Here is a 23252-nt window from a genome sequence, read left to right on the forward strand (position 1 = left end):
TGATTGGCTCCCGGCTCATCTTGGAACTCTGGGGCGTGAGGCGTCACATCCGCCGGGCCCGCCATCTTGTTCCCAGGGGCAGTTGGCGGAAGAGATCGCGCTCCGTGGCCGCCGGCTCGCCTTCTGCCCGGGAGTTCTCGCAGCCCGCGTTTCGGCGTTCGCTCTCGATCCAGCGTCCATTTGTCGGCATCCTCGTTGCCCTCCCTCACCCAGCCGGGGGACAGCGAGGCGGTCCCCTCTCCCGACGGCGTTCCATGGAGTAGGGTCCCGGACCGTTGTCCCGAAGAGCGAGATCGAGCTTGGCCCCCTCCCCCTCCCTTCTCCCTCCCTCCTTCCTTCCGCCGCAACATGGCTAACAACAGCCCCGCGCTGACAGGCAACTCTCAGCCGCAGCACCAGGCGGCCGCGGCCGCGGCCCAGCAGCAGCAGCAGCAGTGCGGCGGCGGCGGCGGCGCCACCAAGCCGGCGGTCTCGGGCAAGCAGGGGAATGTGCTGCCGCTGTGGGGCAACGAGAAGACTATGAACCTCAACCCCATGATCTTGACCAATATCCTGTCGTCGCCTTATTTCAAAGTGCAGCTCTACGAGCTCAAGACCTACCACGAGGTGGTGGACGAGATCTACTTTAAGGTATGAAGAGTCTAGGCCTGGGGGGCCAGGGGGCGGGCGGGTTAAGCTCAGAGGAGGGTATGGGAAGGGGCGGAGGCAGCCCTTGAGGTCTGAGCTTTTGTAGGTGCGGGAAGGTTGGGGAGGGGGAGCGGTGGCCAGTAGTCTGCCAGGGAGGGGTGGAGTGGGGGCCGCCCNTGGGAGGGGTGGGGAAGGGTAGGAAACAGTAACAATCCTCTCCAGTTTACAGCTTTAAATTTATTCCTTTTGACGTGGATCTACTCAGCGCCAACTTGTTGGTGCTTCTCCCGCTCACCCTGGGCCTGGGCGTGTGTATTGACTACAGCGTTGGCCTCGTGTTGTTGGTATTCTCTATCCGATCCAGACAGGGAAATGGTCAGTGCGTGTTGCGGGCTGGGGGTGGGAGGGTTGAGGGTGGAGAGGAGCCAGTGCAAGAGCTGTACAGAAGAAGGCCTGGAAATTTTCCCAGCAGGAAGTCAGGAGTAAGTGGTCTCAGTAACTTGTGCATTGGGCTTATTTAGAATTATCTGGGCCCTGGGCTTCTGCGGCAGGGTCGGTGCTGGCTTGGCTGTGCTGGGGAGCTCACCTGGCGCCTCCTCACTGCACTCTTGTCTCAGTTCTTGTTTCGTTAGCAGGATTGACTCAGTCTTGCAGCGAGGCTCGGAGCAGCCCAGGGTCGCAGGTAGAGGTATGCACTATTAATCATGCTCAATCGCCATAAATGCATTTCCCTGGTTAAATGAACGGCTATTTAGGTATTTTTTTGGCCACTGGTTTTGGGCTTCTCTTCACCAACTAGATAGGTTTCCACCGCTTCCCTGCAAATTATATAGTTTAAAAGTATCTTCCAGGCCTCTTAAGGTTAGTTAATATTTTAAGGAATATTAATAGAATTAATGATCTTTAAATATTTTAGCTAGAGCATCTAATAAAATACCATCTATTTTGTCTATTTGACTCTTAAAATACTTGACAGACCACATAAAGTATTTTTTTGTGATCTGAACATATCTGTAGAGGTGTTAGGAAAAGGAAATTCTCTTTATTTGCTTTTAGGTTATATTTTATCCACAATCTCCCCCCCTCCCCCTTAAGTGATTAGGTTATTGAACGATGTTGAAATAGTTGTTTTTTATAGAAAATCGCATTTTGAGAATACAGTTCAACTTTGGGTATGTAAAGTACACTGAAATTTTGCTATCCTTTTACAAGAGTATTGTAAGTAATTGTAGTTCTATAAACTAGGGTTTGGTGTTTTTTTTTTTTAGCTTTTAAAAAGGTAAGGCCTTTTTCAGCATGAATACAGTATGGCGACTGTTTCTTAGTTTTGTGTAGTAAACTTCAAACAATTGAAAACTGGGTTCCTGCTCTTTTTGTGGCAGGTTCTGTTTCATAATACAGGCCAGTGTTAATGTGATAGAGGAAAAGCTTGTTTTCAAACTTCAAATACTGTGTTTTTAAAACTTAAGATTGTACTAGAAATCAGTTAAATTTAGTTATAAAACTAAAGACCCAGGTTTTGTTATTAAGATGTCCAGATCAAATAATTATTGAAATATGTGTGCTTCTAGTTTTAAGTCGGATTTTGTGTCGCATCCACCCCTTTGGCTAGCCTTTAAGGAATCGAAACATCTTTCACACAGCAAACTGCAGGAAGGAAATGAAGCAGTAAAGCAGTGCTGAGCAAAATAGTGCTCTAAATGCATGCTTTTCTGTCTGAAGCCACTGAAAAGATTATAAAATGTAATCATGGATGGGTAAAAATACAGTTCTGGAATTGCATAGTGAAAGAACAGGGTTTAATTTTGTTTTTATTTTAAGTTAAATATGGATCTTCTCTTTCCGAAAGACCTTGAGTCATATGTTATTGAGTTAATATTTGTTCTTTGCTACTCTTAGGTAAAGTATGTGGTTTTTATAGGGTACTCACCTCAACAAAGATGATACTGTATCGATTACACTTAATATAAGGAATGACTAGTCACTCAGGTGTTTTTTTTGGCAGTTTATATAATGGGGAGAATTGAATTGGTTCATTTCTGGAAATACTAACAAGAATGATCTGTGTAGGTGTGGCCCTTGTAATTTCATCTCTAATTAGGAATGAACATGCCTGTTCATGGTTTAAAAAACAAAGTGTACGAATAAAGTTCCATAATTTTGCTTTAGAAGTAACTTGTTACTGTGTTAACATACGTACTTCCAAGTGATTTGTTTTATAATGTAGAATTTTAAACCACCGTAAAATTAAGGGTGTTGAATTTTTTCTGAAATGAGTTCTGAAACTTCATTGATCCTGTTCATTTATTTATTTAGAACCTTTTTATTTAAGTTGGAGCCTTAAGTCCAGTTTAAAAGGAGAGTTTTTATTTTTTTAGGCAACATAGTAAGATATAAAGTTGATCCATTATCAAATACTTTTTACAAGTATGTGAGACTACTAGAAGTCTCTTGGCTCCTTGCGTATCAGCTCTCTACAAAGCTATTTTAATGGAATCTCGGCTCATAAAACTGTTGAGGTTTTGTTAAACCCTGGCAGTTTTATTGGTGCTCTTTAAAAAACTAAGCAGTTTTTCAGAGATGGTTTACATAATGTATATAAGCAGAATACATGCATCATGTCAAAATACCCCACTTCCAAACTTTTGGAAGAAGCTGCTCTATTATGGACTTGGGTTTACTTTAATCATGGTTTAAAAAAAATTCGAAGTATGAATGTTTGTTGTGTTCCTCTTTTCTATTTCAGGTCACGCATGTTGAGCCGTGGGAGAAAGGAAGCAGGAAAACAGCGGGCCAAACGGGGATGTGCGGAGGGGTAAGTAGAAGTACGTGCATTTTTCAGTTTTTCTGTGTCTGATAACTAAGTTTATACCCAAGTGGCAGTTGGCAAAGATTAGAAGGTGTGGTTTTTTGTTTAGATCTGAATTCAACTGTCTGGTGAATGGGGTTAGAAAAGTGGCTATTCATTAATGCTCCATTCTCAGTTCTGGATAATATCTTGTTATTGATACCTAATGGGATTAATCAATTGGTGTCAAATATCTCTGTTAATGTACTACTTTATCTTAACTGTTTCTCCTAAAGGTTCGAGGTGTTGGAACAGGAGGAATAGTTTCTACAGCTTTCTGTCTGTTATACAAATTATTTACCCTGAAGTTAACTCGCAAGCAAGTGATGGGTCTCATAACACACACAGACTCTCCATATATTAGAGCTCTTGGATTTATGTATATAAGGTGAGCATGCATTTATCTACATTTCCATTAAATATTGTCATTTTAATTCACGTAAGCCTAATCAATCTTTTGTAATTCTAGGTACACACAGCCCCCTACAGATCTGTGGGACTGGTTTGAATCCTTCCTTGATGATGAAGAGGTATGTCAGCAAGGGTAATAATTCGTTTTCTTCTGATTATTCTCATATTTTTAATATCTTTTATTTGTTGGAGGCTTAATGTCAGAATTTTTTGTAGTTAAATTCATTTCACTCATACTTTTGGAACTGATGTCCTTTTACTAAGACTTAGTGGACTTTCTATATCTTAGGTTAAGTTTCTTAAATTTATTTTCTTATTTCTTAACTGTTTAAATGTGTTTTGGTAACAATTGAAAATTTTTTCTTTGTAATTACGTTTTGTATATTGCGTTGATTTGACTTGTGCAGTTGGTAGTAACTTTTTAAGTGGGCCATGCTGAAGATTGAGGTGTTAAGACATGTGAATACAATACTAATTATAGCACTGTATTCTGGAACTTTTCACTTCTTTGTGCTCTAACTTCTTGCACATATTAATACTCCCACTTCAATAGAGGTGCAGAGTTGAAGAGCTGAGTGGGATTTAAATAGGGTGAGAATTTAGATGATTTATTCAAGATGATCAAAATATTTAAATTACAGCTTTCTGACTCCTAATATACTATACATATTTATAAAGCTGGAAGAAACCCTTCCTTAAAATGTGTACTTTAGGTTTTTATAATTTAAAAAAAATTTTTAAAGTAAGCTCTACACCCAGCGTGGGGCTTCAGCTCATGAGCCTGAGATCAAGAATCACATGCTCTTCTGACTGAGCCACCCAGGCACCCCTTTTTGGTTTTTAATTATAAATCTAGTTTGCCATTCAAGCTTAACAAAGTTAAACTTGTTACATATATTCAGAAAGTAAAAGTTATGTGGGAACCATAATTATGTCGGATTTAAATCATGTATATATATTAATATGCTTACACTGCGAAGTCCAAGGTCTCATAAGGTACTTAATACATACCCGTATTGTCCATACATAAGCTCCCACCACTTTGTATTTTAAGGTCCATAAAGTAAACTTTGAGTGCTAAGCTTCAGTAGTCCCATTTAAAACATTTATTCAAAGAATTTATCGAATTAAAGGGTCATTCAAATAGAGATCTTTCTAGTATGTTTTTATTATTTTGTGCACACCTAAAAAAAAAAATCTCACTTTTGAGATTTTTTTTTGTCTGTGTAGATAGACGTGGAGAATTTTTCTCTGCATTTTTTGGCAGAGGCTGTTTACTGAATTGTTACTATTTTTGAAGAAGCAAAAAATGTATTAGGTGATAAAATCACAGTCTTTAAATAAAATTGTTTTTCTTTTTAGATAAAAATTTTCAGGCCAAAGCACTTCACCCTTTTATATTTAAAAAGTGTGTCCCTCTTTGTGATTGGTATTGTATCAGGTTTATTTCTGAATGCTTCTATTTAATCTGTTTTTTATTGTATTTACAAACTTGAGGATCTCTATTTAAGCTAACTTATTGTTTTCTTCCTTAGATATCTGCAGCGATTATATTTGGAAATACTGTATATCTGAACACTTAAATGTGTGTGAGTGCAAGCAGTTTTACCTTTAGCTCTTGTTTTCCTGTTTAGATAACAAATCTCACTTTCCTTGTGTGCTTGCACTATAGGTTTGGGACTGACAATAGCTGACTAACATGTCCTGAGCTGTGAGAGGGCATAGCAAGAAGGCCTTCATGCGGTAATGACCCTTTTCAGAGACAATGGTCATCATGGATTATGCGTTTCCAATTATTTGTTCATTTATTTATTTTCTACATAACTTTAAATTAGAAACCTCACTGCTTCATGGCAGTTGGTTTGCTATTGCTTCCAGTTTTATTAGGGCTTCATTTTATATTACAGCTGTTAAAAGATAATCTTTAGACATGATTGTCTAAAGTAGTTCATACATAGTTAGGCTACAGTGCTAGGAATGATGTGTGCAGACATGTCCACAGAAAGAAATACGTACTTAGTAGGTGTGTGGAATATTAATTTTAAGTTTATTGTTCCACAGAGTTGAGTAATCTAAGGGGCTGTTTAATATTCCTTTTAACCGAGTGAGCTCAGTGCTCTTTATGCCCATGAGGCTGCAGGATTTGTTCTCACCTGCATGCACACACTAAGCCCAAATATTTCTCTGTATCATTCATTGTCAGATTAGTAGGGTACACAACTTAAAATTTTTTCTGTTAGAATTTTTTCGTATTTGAGATTCCAAAGATGGTAATATTTTTATAGTGTTCACATACATAGTGAAATTATTTTTTTTTGACGGCTAGGGTATCCTTTGTGTTTTTGTAGGACCTAGATGTGAAGGCTGGTGGAGGCTGTGTAATGACCATTGGAGAAATGCTGCGCTCTTTTCTCACAAAGCTGGAGTGGTTTTCTACCCTGTTTCCAAGAATTCCGGTTCCAGTGCAGAAGAATATTGATCAACAGATTAAAACTCGGCCTAGAAAAATCAAAAAAGATGGAAAGGAAGGTGCTGAGGAAATAGATAGACATGTTGAACGCAGGCGTTCGAGGTAATGTAACTCTTAGAATTACTTTAAAAATAGGCTTTATACAAAGATCCTTGGAAATCAGTGGCAAATTCGTAGGAAATTCCTTTTATGCTGTTCTTTTTTATAGGTTCGTCACTTTTAACCCCAAAAGGTTGTTTTCTGCCTTTCAAGGCCTTTAATTGTTCCTATCATGTTTATATAAGTCTGGGGATCTAAATAGATAAACACTGATGAAAGGTAAATTTTTAGGATATGCTTTATTCATTGAAAACTTTTTTTCCTTCCTTTCTTAAATATTAGGTCTCCAAGGAGATCACTGAGTCCACGGAGGTCCCCAAGAAGATCAAGAAGTAGAAGCCATCATCGAGAGGGCCATGGGTCTTCTAGTTTTGACCGAGAATTAGAAAGAGAGAAAGAACGCCAGCGGCTAGAGCGTGAAGCCAAAGAAAGGGAGAAAGAAAGGCGAAGATCCCGAAGTATCGATCGGGGGTTAGAACGCAGGCGGAGTAGCAGGAGTAGGGAAAGGCATAGAAGTCGTAGTCGAAGTCGGGATAGGAAAGGGGACCGAAGGGACAGGGATCGGGAAAGAGAGAAAGAAAATGAGAGAGGGAGAAGACGAGATCGTGACTATGATAAGGAAAGAGGCAATGACCGAGAAAAGGAGAGAGAGCGATCAAGAGAACGGTCCAAGGAAAGGAGAAGTAGAGGTGAGCTAGAAGAGAAGAAACACAAAGAAGATAAAGATGATAGGCGGCATAGAGATGACAAAAAGGATTCCAAAAAGGAGAAAAAACACAGTAGGAGTAGAAGCAGAGAAAGGAAGCACCGAAGTAGGAGTAGAAGTAGAAATGCAGGCAAACGAAGCAGAAGCAGGAGCAAAGAGAAATCCAGTAAACATAAAAATGAAAGTAAAGAAAAATCAAATAAACGAAGTAGAAGTGGCAGTCAAGGAAGAACTGACAGTGTTGAAAAGTCAAGAAAACGGGAACATAGCCCCAGCAAAGAGAAATCTAGAAAGCGTAGCAGAAGCAAAGAACGTTCCCACAGACGAGATCACAGTGATAGTAAGGACCAGTCTGACAAATACGATCGTCGAAGGAGCCAAAGTATAGAACCGGAGAGCCAAGAAAAACAACATAAAAACAAAGACGAGACTGTGTGAAATTCTTTTTTGTAAAAGTGGATCACATTGAATCCTATAAATGTTTGATTAAACCTGCTTTCTTTTTCTTCCTCCCAAGTTGAGATTGTGCAGTAGTTACGCACTCTTCAAGCTCCCTGTAGGCTGCATTTTCATTTCCTCTTTTGTGTAGGGAAGTGCCTTTGTAATCCCATTTATTGCATTGATGTTTTCACCCAGATGTTGAGTTTGATACATGATGCACAGATTGTTCTTGCATTTTTATTGTTTAATTGTTTTTGAGATGTACAGTCTGTACATATGTCCTGAAAATGTTTTAATTCCTTTGGCATGGTTGCCATGTTGGTTAAATTTGTATAAGGCAATAAACTGCCACTAATTCTATTTTTGTTTTGTAGGTGTGGGATTATGGTTTGTGTACTGAAGTTAGCATGGCTGTGCTTTTCATAATAGAATGCTAAAGACTTTGAGAATGGATCTTGGATGTCTATTATAGGAGAATTTTGTGCTTTCAGTGTACATGAAGGCAGCAGTTGTAGGATTAACATTCTTGTCCACTGTATATTATCTTGGAAGGCTCTTGTTAATATGTTACACTTGATATTCTCCACAGTTAACTTTAGCGAGATTCATGACAAGTTCGTTTCTGATGCAGAGGTTTCAATTAGGCTGTGATTTGATCAAAAGTCCTTTTAGCATTCTACCTCAAAGGGACACTGTTAGTATGCCTAAAGTTTATTCACTTAGCTTTCCTTTTTTATTTGAAAAAATACATGACATGTAATCTTTTTTTCTTGAATTTATCAGATTTTAAAGTACTATATTAAAGGAAAAAATGTCTAAAGCCTAGCATTCTTGCAGCAACCCTGTACTAACGTGAAATTGGGAGAGGGTGGGGCAGATGAGTAGAGAACTAGATTCAAGCCGAAGCTTCCAAAGCATTTTTATAAATGGGAAATACTTAAATTATGAAATCGCTTGATATAGTGTCCTTTTTTTAAAATTCAAAACTTTTTTTATCGATAATGAAGATTGCTGTTTGAGTTTTTAAACTTAGTCTAGAACAGAGAGGTATTAAAAGTAATGCTATGCTGCATTATTTAAGATTATCAGCAGATTATTTGATAGATTGTTCTTATGACTTGTATTCTGATTACAGAGAACGATCATGAGTGTGGAATAAATACTGGATTAAATCCTTTATTCTGGGTGTTGGCTTTCCCCCATTTGTCAACATTTTTTAACGTATTTTTGTTGCGGAAATTGATAACAGTGTTAGAGTCCCACTCTGTAGAGAGCTGGATATCTCAGTGCCCCAAATGACCAGTGAATTTTAAACATGTAGACTAGAACTGGACGTAAGTGATCGTCAGTAACCCTTACTAGGTTCTAAATAACAGCGGTTCCCTTTGTCACTGGATGTTCTCTGTGTCGCTAGGTTCTTTGGATAGGAGGATTACCTAGTTTTCACATCAGAGGTGCTTATCGAGATACTTTGCACTTGGATCACTTATTAGAATCCTTTAAAACTTGGACTCAACTAATTTTTATAAGATTAACTCTCCAGTTTTTCTTAGAACAAGAAATTGAGGTGCAAGGTGATTTGTTCAGTCAGTGCCAGGACTAAAAGTGAGTGTGTACTGTATTAACATGTTTTATCCCACTGTTTATATTGGCCAGCTTGATGGGCTCTCAGAAGCCACCTTGCAAAAGTGTTAATGGGGCAAACAAGTACATTTGGAAGAGTCCCTTCCTATGTGGGCTTAACGTCTGTACCTACCTAACTCCAGAAAAATCTCATTAAATGAAGGAATTCCTTTCTGAAAAATGCTATGTTTTTTTTTTTTTAAATAAGAGAAGATTCAGTCATGCCTTTTAAATTGAGCTTCAAGTAAATTGACGTGACCTGTAGAAATTAGAAAAGTATTTCCATGTAATGAAAGGAGATTTACATTGAGAGTATTTTTAGCATACCTAAGTTATGGTGCTATTCCTGAATATAGTTCCACCTGAAATATTAGTTTAACCTTGTATTTTAGGTAAAATGTGGAAAGGATTTATTTCAGATAGCGATGAAAGTACTATCAAGCTGTATTTTATTTCATATGATTTTTAATGTTAGGTTTGCTCTTGAACACTTTGATAAGTAGTAGAACATGTTAATACTAACTTGTCAAATACAATGATTTGATTTGGAAAGTGGCTTCCTGAAACACTGGGAAAACAAGTGGCTGTGAAAAAGACCTCTCAATATTTATTTTTTTAATATTTGTTTGTATTTTAGAGAGCATGTGTGAGCAGGGGAGGGGCAGAGAGAGGGAGTCACAGAATCCAAAGCAGGCTCCAGGCTCTGAGTTGTCAGCACAGAGCCGGATGTGGGGATTGAACCCACAAGCTGTGAGATCATGACCTGAGCCAAAGTTGGATGCTTAACGGACTGAACCACCCAGGTGCCCTTCAGAATTCTTTTTGGCAACATGAGCAAACTTGCAAAGTTTTTGATGGAATTATAAATAGCCTCCATCCAGTGTTCTCCGCTTACTGAAATGATTTTACCTTTTCGTGTATTAATATCTTTCACCTGTTTTCTAATGTTCCATTTGCAATTAAATACATGGGCTGGTGTATTATCAATCTTGAGATTTTAATATAAAAGTTTCTTTTTGATGACCAATTTATGTTTGGTGGGGTTAGTGCTTTAGCTCCTCTGAGGCACTGTGGGTTTTTGATTTTTTGGTTTATTGGGAGAGAGAAGTCGCATGCGTTGGGGAGGGGCAGAGAGAATCCCAAGCAGATTCTGCACCCACATCGCAAAACAAAACCAAGAGTTAGACACTTAACCAACTGAGCCACCTAGGTGCTGCGCCCTCCAAGGCAGTGGTTCTTAACCTTTAAGTTAAGGGCTCCTTTTCAGGCATATAATGAAAGCTACAAATCATGTCTACAAAAATAAAAGTACTCTTAAAACTTGCTTGTAATTTCACAAAAACTAAATTGCCGTAGGGCTTTTCTGCTGTTTACTTACTTTTTAAAAACACCGGTTAGGTGAACAGTAGTTGGGAAGGAATAGCAAGTTTAAATTCCTGAGAGTCTTACCAAAGGCAATAGCTTTGGGGGTGGTTTTATTAAAAGGTAAGATGGGAAAAAATGCTAATGGTACTTCCCCAAAGAGTTGTCCTATAATAAGGACATATAATTAATTAATAAGTAGTTTTTGATTTGGGCAGGGATGAGCCCAGACAGCAGTTTATAATTTTTCAACTGATTCCAATGTGCAGCCTTGATTACACAACTGACTCGTTGGCCAGGACTCACTGATTCTGTTGGCCAGTTGATGGACTTTAAATTGGTTCTGGTACCAATCTGATTCCATCATGGAAATGATGAAGTCAGCCTTGAGTAACTAATCCAGTTATAGGGAGAGCATATTTTTATAGAGAAGGAAACACTTTTCCTGATAGTCTCAGTCTATGAAATTCCTTCACTGCATCGTGTGAGATCTTAACAGCACTTTGTGAATACTATTGAAGTGGCATTTTTCATTTTAGGATCACTGGCATTTGTTACTGTTGGAAGCTGACAACATGCATAAAAAAACAAAATGTTACTCTCCGAGCCAACTTGAAATCCACGGGTTCTCAGAGCATTAATAGTCAAATTTCTGTTGCACAGGGAGAATGTATTGGGGTTAGGGGAAGTTGTTTTTTCAACCTGTTGCAAAAATGAGTTATATTTGTTCAGATTGAACAGTTGACCTTAAAGCATTTCACAAAATACACAAGCCATGAGGTTCTTTTATCACAAGCACCAGGAAAAGAAAAGCCCTCACGGGGAAATCTTCACTTAAGCTTCCCTGATGTGCAAATACCAAAACTCCCATTAGTCTAAAGCTAGCTTTCTTTGGTCAGTACTTGTTCTAGCCATTCTGAAGCTGAATTATTTCTGTTGGGACCCTGGATTTAGTGGCTCCCCCACAAATTCCACCAGCTCTGGCCTCCTAACATCCCCAGCAAATATACAATCTGAGAAAACGTGCTTGCTGAGCAAATGCAAGAGAAGTCCTCTTGCCCACTTTACTTCTATTTAGAAATTCTGAAGTCACAGGTAAATGGTTTCACCTATAAATGTGGAACTTGAGAAACTTAACAGGAAGGGGAAAAATAGTTTCAGAGAGGGAGGCAACAAACTAAGAAACTCTTACATACAGAGAATAAACAGGGTTGAAGTGAGGGGAGGGGAAAATGCGAGAAGGGCATTGAGGAGGGCACTTGGGATGAGCACTGCAGGTGATGTGTGTAAGCGAAGAATCACAGGAAACTACCCCTGAAACCAAGAGCACACTGTGTATGCTNAATACAGAGAATAAACAGGGTTGAAGCGAGGGGAGGGGAAAATGTGAGAAGGGCATTGAGGAGGGCACTTGGGATGAGCACTGGGTGATGTGTGTAAGCGAAGAATCACAGGAAACTACCCCTGAAACCAAGAGCACACTGTGTATGCTGTATGTTAGCCAACTTGACAATAAATTATATTTTTTAAAAAATTCTGAAGTCACTAGTGTCCTTAGTAAATCAAATTTCTTAAATATGTCTTTATTTTGAGAGACAGAGCGAGCGGGGGAGGGGCAGAGAGAAAGGGAGACACAATCTGAAGCAGGCTGCAGGCTCGGAGCTGTCAGCACAGAGCCCGACTCTCAAACCCACAGGCCGAGAGATCATGACCTGAGCTGAAGTCAGACACTTAACAGACTGAGCCACACAGGCGTCCCCTAGATAAAATTTCTTAAATGCTGGATTCAATCAGCCAGTCCAGATACAGGTTCAGGGAACATTCCTTCCTGAATGAAATGCTCTGATGTCTGACCTCCGTTTTGGGAAGTTGAGTTATGCTGAGCCTTGTGCAGGAACTGCATGGATTTGCGGTAGTGCCACTTACCAGTTTATTTCTTCTCGGTTCCTGAATCCCTCCTTGCTTGGTGACACTGGGGCTGAGTGCTCCGGACATTTCTTTTTGCCCGCTAGCACAGTATTAAACTTGTCAGTAGAGGATACCAGAAGGATGCTGAAGAAGGAAAGCTTCTCATCCTGGTTGTGGTGTGTTTTCTCTCGCTTCTGCAGCGGGTGGGGGCCAGCAGCGCCTCGTAGGAGGGCGTTTCCCAGCGAGTGCACTGGTCCCCCCACCAGCTTCCCAGCAAGTCTTACGCAGGCAACAGTGGCAGCCCAGTGGGTGGCTTCTGAACTGGTTATGTTGCCACCCTCTCCTCTGCAGCCCTGGGCTTCAGCATCGAACAGTGGGTCACAGCCGCACCCTCTCCAACAAAGTCAGACTCTCATTCTTGCAAGGGAAACTGTTCCAAATTTGTTCCTTACTTGGGTCACTTGCCTCAGCCCCAGACACATCGGCTGCTTCTATACCTACTAGTGCTGTATTCATGAGTTCTCTTTACCCTTAGTAATTAGTCCCCTGTTACTAGGTACTAGTTCTCTATATCACACTTTCCCAGTTCAAATTCCTGTGTCTCTTTTTTGGACTGGACCCTGACTGATATAATGGAATAAGATACCAGTCATAAGGGTGCCCACTTCATTCGTTAGGTTGGCTAATAACCCCTCATGTCGTCTAGCAGAAGGGGCTCAGCCTATTAAGTTTGCTGGGAAGTTTCTAAGTGAATCAGACCGACTCCTTACAGAATTTTGACCGAGAACTAAGAATTGTCCAGTCCTTAGAAGAATGGATAAGACCTGTGTACTTGTCATATGTAGACGCACACACGAAAGAGACAGCACAATAAATACCCTAAAGCTGCCTTGCTTCCTGTGGACTCCAGTTCGATTTTGTTTTTGCTTTTGTTTTTTTGGATATTCTTGCAATTTCTGTTTTCCTTAAGATGGCCGGAGTTTCTCTGCCTTGGAACCTACAAGCTTAGCTCTGGTTTCTTTCATTATAATCATCAGAGATCCCTGATCAGTGAATGTCTGGCTGACATTTCCTTGACATTTAATTCTTATCTGTGCTCGGCACCAGTAAGAAAATATCATCTTCTTGATTGGACTTGGCAAAGAAGTCAACAAGGAAGCTATAAGTGCAATTGCCTTTCCCGGGTAGAAATTGTCTGCTCCAGGGCAGAAGGCGGATATGTAGGCACGATGGAAAATGAAGTAAGAATTAGGGCCACTATAAATTTTGCAGTGTCCAATGTTTTCCCGGACGATTAATCCTACTCCATGTTCCTTCTATATCATGAGACAAGTTTTTAATTTCCCCTATGATGGCTATTTCAGATCCTCACTAGTTTCTTATGTCTCTTTCTCCACCTCCATACTCGTCCCCTCTTCATCTACAGATCAGGTAAAAAAAAAAAAAAAAAAAAAAATTCCCTCAATTTGCTGTCCTCTCTGCCCCGAACGACAACATTAGCTGCAGTCACACCTGTCCTGTTTTCCTCCTTACCTCTCTCACTTTTTATCCTATGGTTAAATGTTGTAAATTCTGCCCTAGACTTATATGTCTACATTCATGTGGGACAGACTGCCAACTGCCTCATATCCATTCTTCCTTTCTTCCATAGCGATGGAAGTTTTTGACTGTGTATAGTTTTTTTCCTTTCAGTTTAATATAGCCATAAAACCAACTTCTGCCCGATGGGACGTAAATGGCAGCAGGAACCTTCCTGAAGAGCTTGTTGGCATAAAGTTCCCTTTAGTGAATTCCTCCCCCACCCCCCCTTTAGTGAATTCTGCTGCTTAGAATTTTGATATGATAACTGGAACTTTATTTTGGACCAAGAAAAAGAGAGCTCCATTCTCAGAATGGCAGACTAAAGGATCCTGGGCCTTTGTAGACTCCCATGAAATAGAATTGCCACACCAGCCTTTCGACACTCTGCCTCCACTATTTTGTATCAGAAAGAAACCTCTGTCAGGGCACCTTGTGGCTCAGTTGGTTAAGCATCCTTCTGATTTTGGCTCGAGTCATCTCTAGGTTCATGGGTTCAAGCCCCACATTGGGCCCTGCACAAGCAGCCTGGGACTCGCTTGGGAGTCTCTCTCTCTCTCTCTCTCTGCTCCTCTCCTGCTCGTGAGCATTCTCTCTCTCTCTCTCTCAAAATAAATAAATAAACATTAAATAAAAATAATAAATAAGTAAATAAAAACTTTAAACATCTGGCTCTTGATTTCCACTCACATCATGATCTTAAAATCCTAAGAGCCCCACATTACACACTTTCTCTCTCTCTCTAAAAAAAAAGGGGGAAAAAAGATTTTTCTCTCCCTCTACCCCTGCCCCACTCATGCTCTCTCTAAAATTAAAAAAAAAATCTTTTTAATGAAACTTCTGTTTAAGCCACTTTATATGTTTTTTGTCACTCTCAGAAAAGCATGATCCTGACATTACAGTTTTGATATCTGGAATTATATACCAAGTAACAAACCCTAAAATATGTAACATTAGCTTCACAAAGGTGGTTGGATGTCAGGAGGCATGGACACAGGTTTTGGGAGCTAGAAAGCTGATGTCTTTTGATATGCAGCATGCTAACATTTTCTCTTTCACTCCAGACATTGGTCTTTATCTCTTATTTTCAGCTCCTCTCCAAGTCTTTGGATCATTGGTTAATTCAATTTTCCTAGCATTACCCAGTCAGTACACTAAGAGTGTTTAGACAGACTCTCTCTTGTAGCCACTTCCCCTCTAGATGTCTCAGCTCCATACTCCTCAGGACCGAAGCTCCAGCATTTACTGCTTTGCAGAATTCTGGCCCTGAAAGGAGAATTACAGACACAGCTGGCAAACTTAGAAATGTGAAGTCTTAAAGTACATTTATGGGGACGCCTGGGTGGCTCAGTCGGTTAAGCGTCCGACTTTGGCTCAGGTCATGATCTCATGGTTCGTGGGTTCAAACCCCGTGTCGGGCTCTGTGCTAACAGCCAGCTCAGAGCCTGGAGCCTGTTTCCAATTCTGTGGTCTCCCTCTCTCTCTGACCCTCCCCTGCTCACGCTGTCTCTCTCTCTCAGAAATAAATAAAAACACATTTAAAAAAAGTACATTTATGTTACAAAACAATGGCTTTATTGGCATTGTTTACCAGTGCTGTCCAGCAGTAACGCTCATAACCCATTTTGACAACAACCAGGAAGTTGACATTAGCCAGAACCCAGCTGGGAACATAAAACCATTGTACCTCCAGACACTGTTTCTCCCTCTTGGAACCTCCTAGATTCTCTAAGGTTCATGTCATCAGATTATACCATCCACTGTCCCTCACTCATGTCATCCACACACCTTGAGAGATACTCCCCTAGAATTTTGACTCTTAGGGTCTAACGTGTGTCTCAGTACCTCTTTCCTCACTGTTCCTGCCATGATTCTTAGTGATTCCAGTATCCACTGAACAATCTTCCTGACATTCAGGACTCTCCATTTCTTGACCTCCTGACTGCCAGTGGTTTTTCCCTCCACCTGACCTCAGCTGCCAATTCCGATGTTTACATCCAAGAACCGGCCGTTGTCAGTAACTGGAACTTCTCCACAGCCTCCATTTTCAAACAGCCCAACTACCAACGCCCCCATTTCCTGCTTGCTTTCCTCTAATAACCTTGCCAACAAATCTGCAACTCCACGGGGCCCTCCTAACCCTTGTCCCTGCCAGCTCTTCACTCTCCTCCGCAGCCCCTTCAGCCGCACTTCCTCATCCACCACCGTCTGAGAGCATGCATCACCTCCTCACAAACGCCCTGCTTTCCCCTGCTACAGTCTGTCTCCAGCACGCTTGTCCGGGTGTTTCCTAGTCCTAGTTGATTACAACCTTCAGCTCAGTCACTCTGTCATTGAGCACAAGTGGCTGGACACGACTGGATAAAATTCACAAGCATGCTGACTGGCGTCTCTTAAACTCCTGCTGACCATAAACCTTCAGAACCCTGGGCTCAAGCAAAGCTGAGAGTGAGTAGTGAGTGCCTTCCTAACCTCACCCGCACCCAGCCCTGGCGGATGCGGGAGTGCGCCCGCCATTCCCATCTCCCCTCCGGACTTGTCCTGAATTCAGGCCAGGGGCACTTCTCTGCCCTCATCTCCCAGTTCACTGGATGTGGCTGTTCCAGAAGATGATGTGACTTTGAGCAAGGCAGCCCTTAGCCAAGGGCAATTCTGAGAGACTGAGCCCGAGCTGTGATCACCCACACTCCCTGCAGCCAGAGGGATGAGTGCTCGCTTTGCTCTAGCCCAGCCCCCTGCTCCTCAGGGCCGTTGCCCTTCTTTGCCCTCTGCCTGGGTTACTCTTCTCCTAGGTTTCCAAAGGCCTCATCCTCACTTCCCTGAGGCCTCTGCTCAAGCTCCTCATTGCCAGAGAAGTCTTCCCTGTCCACAGTAAGTAAACTCTATCCCTCAATGTTCTTTCTTATTGCTCTGCTTTATTTTCTTCATAACATAGAGCAACACCTGAAATACTAGACATTTATTTCTTTAGCTGCTAATTTTGGTCTTTTCCTGCTAGAGTATATGCTCCATGAGTATAGGGCTTTGGTTTGTTTATGTTTATATCCCCAGGGTCCAGAATAGATTTTGGTATACAGTAAGTCCTCAATATATACTTGTTGAATGCACAAACAAAAATGCCTTGAATTCAAAGTAGCCAGCCTGTAGAAGGCAGAGTGGTTTAGGGGAAGGATCTCAGAGATTTAGAGTTAGACTTTTTTTTTAAATTTTGTTTTAACATTTATTTATTTTTGAGAGACAGAGGAGGAGTGGGAGAGGGACAGAGAGAGAGGGAGACACAGAATCTGAAGCGGGCTCCAGGCTCTGAACTGTCAGCACAGAGCCTGGCTCGAGGCTCGAACCCACGAACCGTTAGATCATGACGTAAGCCAGATGCCTAACCGACTGAGCCAGCCAGGCACCCGGTTTGTTTGTTTGTTTTTAATGTATTTATTTTGGAAAGAGAGAATGCATGCGGGGAAGGGGCAGAGAGAGGGGGAGACAGAGAATTTGAAGCAGGCTCCCCACTGTTAGTGCAAAGCCCAATGTGGGGCTCGAACTCAGAACCCATGAGTGGTGAGAACGTGACCTGAGCCGAAGTCACTCGCTTAACCGACTGAGTCACCCAGGCACCCCTAGACCGTTTTATTAAAAACAACTTTATTGCGGGGCGCCTGGGTGGCTTAGTCGGTTAAGCGTCCGACTTTCGCTTAGGTCATGATCTCGCGGTTCGTGGGTTCGAGCCCCGTGCCGGGCTTTGTGCTGACTGCCAGCTCAGAGCCTGGAGCCTATTTCAGAGTCTGTATCTCCCTCTCTCTCTGACCCTCCCCTGCTCATGCTGTCTCTCTCTCTCTCTCTCTCCTAGAAATAAAAAAATAAAAAAAAAAACTTTATTGAGATATAACCTTATTGATAAAAAAAAAGAAATATGCTAAATACCTCTGTCAGCTATTATAACCAAGAACTCATTTTGTAGCTACTTTGTAGCTTTATAAAAATGTAGCTTTATAAACATATGAATTGCCACATAGTTAGAGAAACACTTGGCTTCTAGTTCTAATGGTTCCTTTCTTTCAGAGGGTCCCGGTAACTATTCTTTTCTTCTTTCTGAACTTGCTTCTTAGATCAGGAGTACAGTCAAGTAAATTTCCTTCTGAAAAGGAAATTTCCTCCCTCCATTGTGTATCCTCTGATCTTAGTCCTTCTTAGTCCACTTGGGAAAAGCTTGTTTTTCTTTTTTAAGTTTATTTATTTATTTTGAGAGAGACGGAAACAGCACGTGAGCAGGAGAGGGGCAGAGAGATGGAGAAAGAGAGAGAATCCCAAGCAGGCTCCACTCTGTCAACGCAGAGCCCAATGCAAGGGCTCAAACTCATGAAACCATTAGATCATGACCTGAGCCGGAGACCAAGAGCCGGATGCTTAACAAACTGAATCACCCAGGTGCCCTTTGTTTTTCTTTTTTAAACGTTTCATTTTGAGTAATTATAAATTCACAGGAGGTTGCAAAGAAATGTACAAAAGAAGTATCATTTAATCTCCCCAATTCCTCTGGCCCCTGACCTTTCACCTTGGATATTGAAGCTTTGTTGCAAATTGCTCCCCACAGCAGAACTGGTCACTTTGCGTTGCAGTAACCATAATAAGAACAACAAATAAAGGTGAAAAAGAATAAATAAAACTGGTCAGGATCCCTCAGTTTAAGATGACCATTCCATTACATAACAGTTTTCTATACACCTTTGTAAAATTTCATTTAGAAAAAAATTTTTAGGGGCGCCTGGGTGGCTTAGTCGGTTGAGCGTCCGACTTTCGNAAAATAAAAATTTTTAGGGACGCCTGGCTGGCTCAGTCGGAAGATCATGCAACCCTTGATCGTGGGGTTGTGAGTTTGAGCCCCACGTTGGGTGTAGAAATTACTTTAAAAAGATCTTTTTAAAAATCTTTTAAAGAAAAAGAGAGCATTCTACATATACCTTGAAACCCAGATTACGGTAGCTTTTTGGCTCGTTTGGTGTGGTTTGCTTCAACTCTTCTTTTTTTTCAGTCTCTGCAATACCTGTCCCTGCCAGTCTCCAGGTGCCCCCAGTTACAGACCGGCTCACACTAAAGGGGAGGAGCTATTTCTCAGAGTCTGCTCCTAACATTGCTGTCCTACAGCGCAGCCACCAACAGTGCCGCCCTCCTGGGGATCAAAGAGGACCCTGATCACCCTGCTGTGTGCCATGTGAATGCTATGTCCACCAGGATGGCTGGCGGACCCAAGAAATGTTTGCCTTTGATTGGATTCAGCTTTATCTGTCTTAAAATGGTGAGTTCACCATTCCAACCTACCTGCAACTATTTAGGAAAAAAATAGGGTTTTTTCCCCTCTCTTTTGAGAGATTAGTGGGTGGGGAGATAGAAAGCAAAATGGTTTCGGACCATACCAAGATTGTATACGCTTGCACATTTGAAATTTAATGCAATTTACTAGAGACAGAAAACAAGATTATCATTATATCTTAAGAACAAAGATTTCTGAAAAATCTGTCAGCAGCTACTGACTTAGTTCAATAGGCAGATTCAGGGAGAAAAATGAAATAGTAATGTGATCTGCTTCCAGCCTCTAAATTCTATTTAGGATTCCTCTGGGGCAGATTTGAGTTTGGGAAATGATTTGTGCAAAATGCTCTATATGGATTCAAATATTGCTCACATTATATATTAAAATGTTGTTGTGATACATTTATTACTGCTCTGATTTATGTTTTACATTTCCCCAAATGGTATTTTTCTTTACGGTTCTAATTCCTGTACCCTTTCTTTTCAGGTTGCTTCAGCAAATACAGGTAAAACTTTTTGAAACGCAAGTCTTCCCTCCCGATATTTGATTTTAATTTCCACTGTTAATTCTGGGGTTACCCTGAAATAGAAAAGCCATATTGGAAATATATTCAACATCTCCAGAGAGCTCCCATTGTGAATGTAATTAGTAAGACAAATGCATGGGCCAAACTTACAAGTCCTTATAAGATCTTCTTATTGAGTACGGAGATGTATGTAGCCATGGATTTTCTCAAATTAGTAAAATATTATAATGATTATCATTCTAGTCAAAGAAGTAAAGTTTTAGCCATCAATAGTGAAAAGTCCAATTTATATAATTTTTCTTATTTGAATTCTTATTTCCTCTAGAGAGGAAAACTAGACATGTTTTTGAGTAAAAGCTCAGGATTCTCTACTTTTATAAGAAAAGATTTTACACTGGTAATAGTGCATCCTTAAAATACAGAAAATGATAACTTAGAACTAGAAAAAGTCTTTCTTTTAAAAAGATTTTACCATCATTTTTCCTGAATAAGTGATTGAAGCCAAGGATAATTTCTTTAGAGGAAATTTATGTTCAATTGAGATTTCAATTAGCTAGAGGACCCATGTAAGACTGATTATATCACCAGTAAGGTCTCGTAGCAATTCAACATACATGAGAACAATTTTTATTTATTATTTTGTTTACCACAGAAAAGGAAGTACAATTAAGGCAATTTAAAAATTGGGCGGATTTTTAAAAAGATTAAAAAAATTTTTCTTTTAGAAAGAGAGAGAGAGCATGAGCAGGAGAGAGGGGCAGAGGGAGAGAGTGGGGGGAAATCTCCAGCAGGCTCCACACTCACGTAGAGCCCCACGCAGGGCTCAGTCCCACGAACCTTAAGATCATGACCTGAGCAGAAATCAAGAGTTGGGCGCTTAAAAGACTGAGCTATCCATGTGCCCCAAGGATTTTTTTTTTTTTATTTTAAAGTAATCTCCACACCCAACACAGGGCTTGAACTCATAACCCTGAGATCATGGGTCACATGCTCTACCAATTGAGCCAGACAGGTGCCTCAATTTTTAAAATAAAATAAAATAGGGGCACCTGGGTGGCTCGGTCAGTTAAGCATCCAGCTCTTGGTTTCTGCTCAGATCATGATCTTATAGTTTATGAGTTCAAGCCCTGCATCGGCTCTGTGCTGACAATGCAGAGCCTGCTTAGGATTGCCCCTCTCTCTCTGCCCCTCCTGCACTCTCTCTCTCTCTCTCTCTCTCTCTCTCTCAAAATAAGTACATAAATTTAAAAAAATAAAATAATAAAAATTTGACATAGTTACAGACAGCTGACCTGGAAAATCCATGCATGTGCAATAAGCTTTCAAACATTATCTCCTGTTTTATTTTTATCACTTACATTATTCTTTTTTTANATCTAGCACAAAAATCTAGTTCTGTGTCTTAGAAGGTCAAAGGAGACACTGAGCCCTCAGAACGTTGCCCTTTTTAGTCCAACGCTATCCACAGTATTTAAGAGAAAGAATGGGGCAGGCTGAGATACCAATGATGCTATTAATTGATTCATCCTGGTTTTTCAATAAATGGGATGTGCTTTATTGCTCCTGTATAGGAGGGTCCATTTTGGGTGTGTGTATTCTGATTATCTTTGGGTTCTGGAACAGGCTCTTTATCTGTGTCTGGCCACTGGGGCTACATGAGCTAATCTATTTTTTTATTCAAAAAAATTTTTTTTATGTTTATTTATTTTTGAGAGAGAGAGAGAGTGAGTGATGGTGTGAGCAGGGTAAGGGCAGAGAGAGAGGGAGACACAGACTCTGAAGCAGGTTCCAAGGTTTCAGCACCAGAGCCTGATGCAAGGCTCGAACTCAGGAACTCACGAACTACAAGATCATGATCTGAGCCGAGGTCAGATTCTTAACTGATGGAGCCATGCAGGCACCCCTGCATGAGCTAATTTAGATCTCTAAGAGTCGATGGAATGCACAGATACTGAGAAGCAAAGGGTTTCTTTCACTTTGGACTGATCAGGGTGGTTGACTGCAAATCTAGAGAATAAAGTTATCTCTTTCATCAAAGTGGTAAGTGGGCCAAACACAGAACTAAGAAAGAGAGAAGAACTGCTAGTTTACGGAGCCTTACACATCCCACTCAGGCTTCTCGTTTCTTTAAGGGAAGCATAGTATAGAGGTGTCGATCTTTCACTGCTGCCGCTGGTCGGACGCCACCCAGTAAAACAGGCAATCTGTCTCTCCTGCGCTTACCCCAGACTCCCCAGAGTTTCACTGTCTAGCACTTGTCCATGGCAGTGCCATGTGGTCCGGCTCTTCCAAACCCAAAGCTTGCTCGTCCTAGTATACACACACACACACACACACACACACACACACACACACACACACACACACNACACACACACACACACACACACACACTAGCCCTTCTCACCTTTCAGAGCGCCCTCCCACACAGTATTTAACTTAATCCTTACAATAATCCTAAGATGTAGATATTTTACATTTCAAAGTAAATCCTAAAATGTAGAAATTATTAATATTCCGCATTCTCGAGGGGGAAAACTGAGACCAGAAGAGATTAAATGACTTGTACGTGTTCACATGCAAATATAAATGGCAGAGACAGGCTCAAACCCAGACTTCTTGGATCCCAGTCCTGTGCTCTTTCCACCAGGCTCTCCTGGGTTTCATCCTGCTGACAGTGGCTTCCTGCATGACTCCTTCTGAGCAATTGTGCCTCTCCCAGCACAGTTCAATGGGGCGAATTCTGTGGAGACCTCAGGCCCTTTGTCAGGCCCTTTTTCAGATGCCTCTCAAACCACTTCTGAATGCACTGTCAGGCCTTGTATGTTGATGTCTAGTTTGGTTGTCATTTTCCCAGGAAGTTAGCCCGTTGCAATGAGGAGGACTGGCTGACACAAAAGATCAGACGAATTATGGGGACAAAGGAAAAAAGGGTTGAGAGACACCACCAAGTTAGTTGGAGGAAAGAAGACATAACACAGGACAAATAGCTGAGAGCAGAAAAGGGATAAGTTGGTGTGGGGGGGATGAAAGTGGTGCCTTTTCTGGGGCTTTCTATCATGATGGGGGGAGAGGGGACATGGGTGCTTCCTGCAGAGTCACCTGCTGCTGGCCAATGGCTAAGATGAGCAGGTCTGCGACTTTCCCCCAGCGTATGTAACTTTCAGAGTTTCCCCCCTTTCGGTGGCAAGAGAGACAGTCCTGGGTGATGTTCAAGGAATGTCTGGCCAGTGCACAGTGGAGACTTTGTTCAATCCTGCAGATTGGCTCTTGCTGAGTTGCTGCCAAAGCCACCCCTCTGGGCTGTTGGTGCAGGAAGAGAAGTTGTCTGTGTCGTGCACATAGGGA

At 41.2% G+C, this 23252-nt stretch overlaps 2 protein-coding genes across 2 annotated transcripts in view; both read left to right on the top strand.

The window, feature by feature from the left end:
• The first annotated feature begins 18 nt into the window (after positions 1-18).
• On the top strand, positions 19-9406 carry PRPF38B (pre-mRNA processing factor 38B). The gene is made up of 6 exons (XM_077765555.1): positions 19-630; positions 3374-3442; positions 3712-3863; positions 3945-4005; positions 6235-6458; positions 6738-9406. Exons 1-6 carry the CDS (start codon positions 349-351, stop codon positions 7597-7599), a joined length of 1650 nt encoding a protein of 549 aa, XP_077621681.1. The 5' UTR covers positions 19-348; the 3' UTR covers positions 7600-9406.
• A 9894-nt stretch (positions 9407-19300) lies between these two features.
• The window catches only part of FNDC7 (fibronectin type III domain containing 7), a 31348-nt gene continuing 27396 nt past the window's right edge, over positions 19301-23252 (top strand). Inside the window, exons 1-2 of the mRNA XM_077765564.1 lie at positions 19301-19363; positions 19865-19883. Of these exons, the coding sequence (XP_077621690.1) occupies positions 19301-19363; positions 19865-19883 (82 nt within the window). The remainder of the gene's footprint in view (positions 19364-19864; positions 19884-23252) is intronic.

Source organism: Crocuta crocuta, unplaced genomic scaffold (genome assembly GCF_008692635.1).
Source record: "Crocuta crocuta isolate KB4526 unplaced genomic scaffold, BGI_CrCroc_1.0 scaffold274, whole genome shotgun sequence".
NCBI lineage: Eukaryota > Metazoa > Chordata > Mammalia > Carnivora > Hyaenidae > Crocuta > Crocuta crocuta.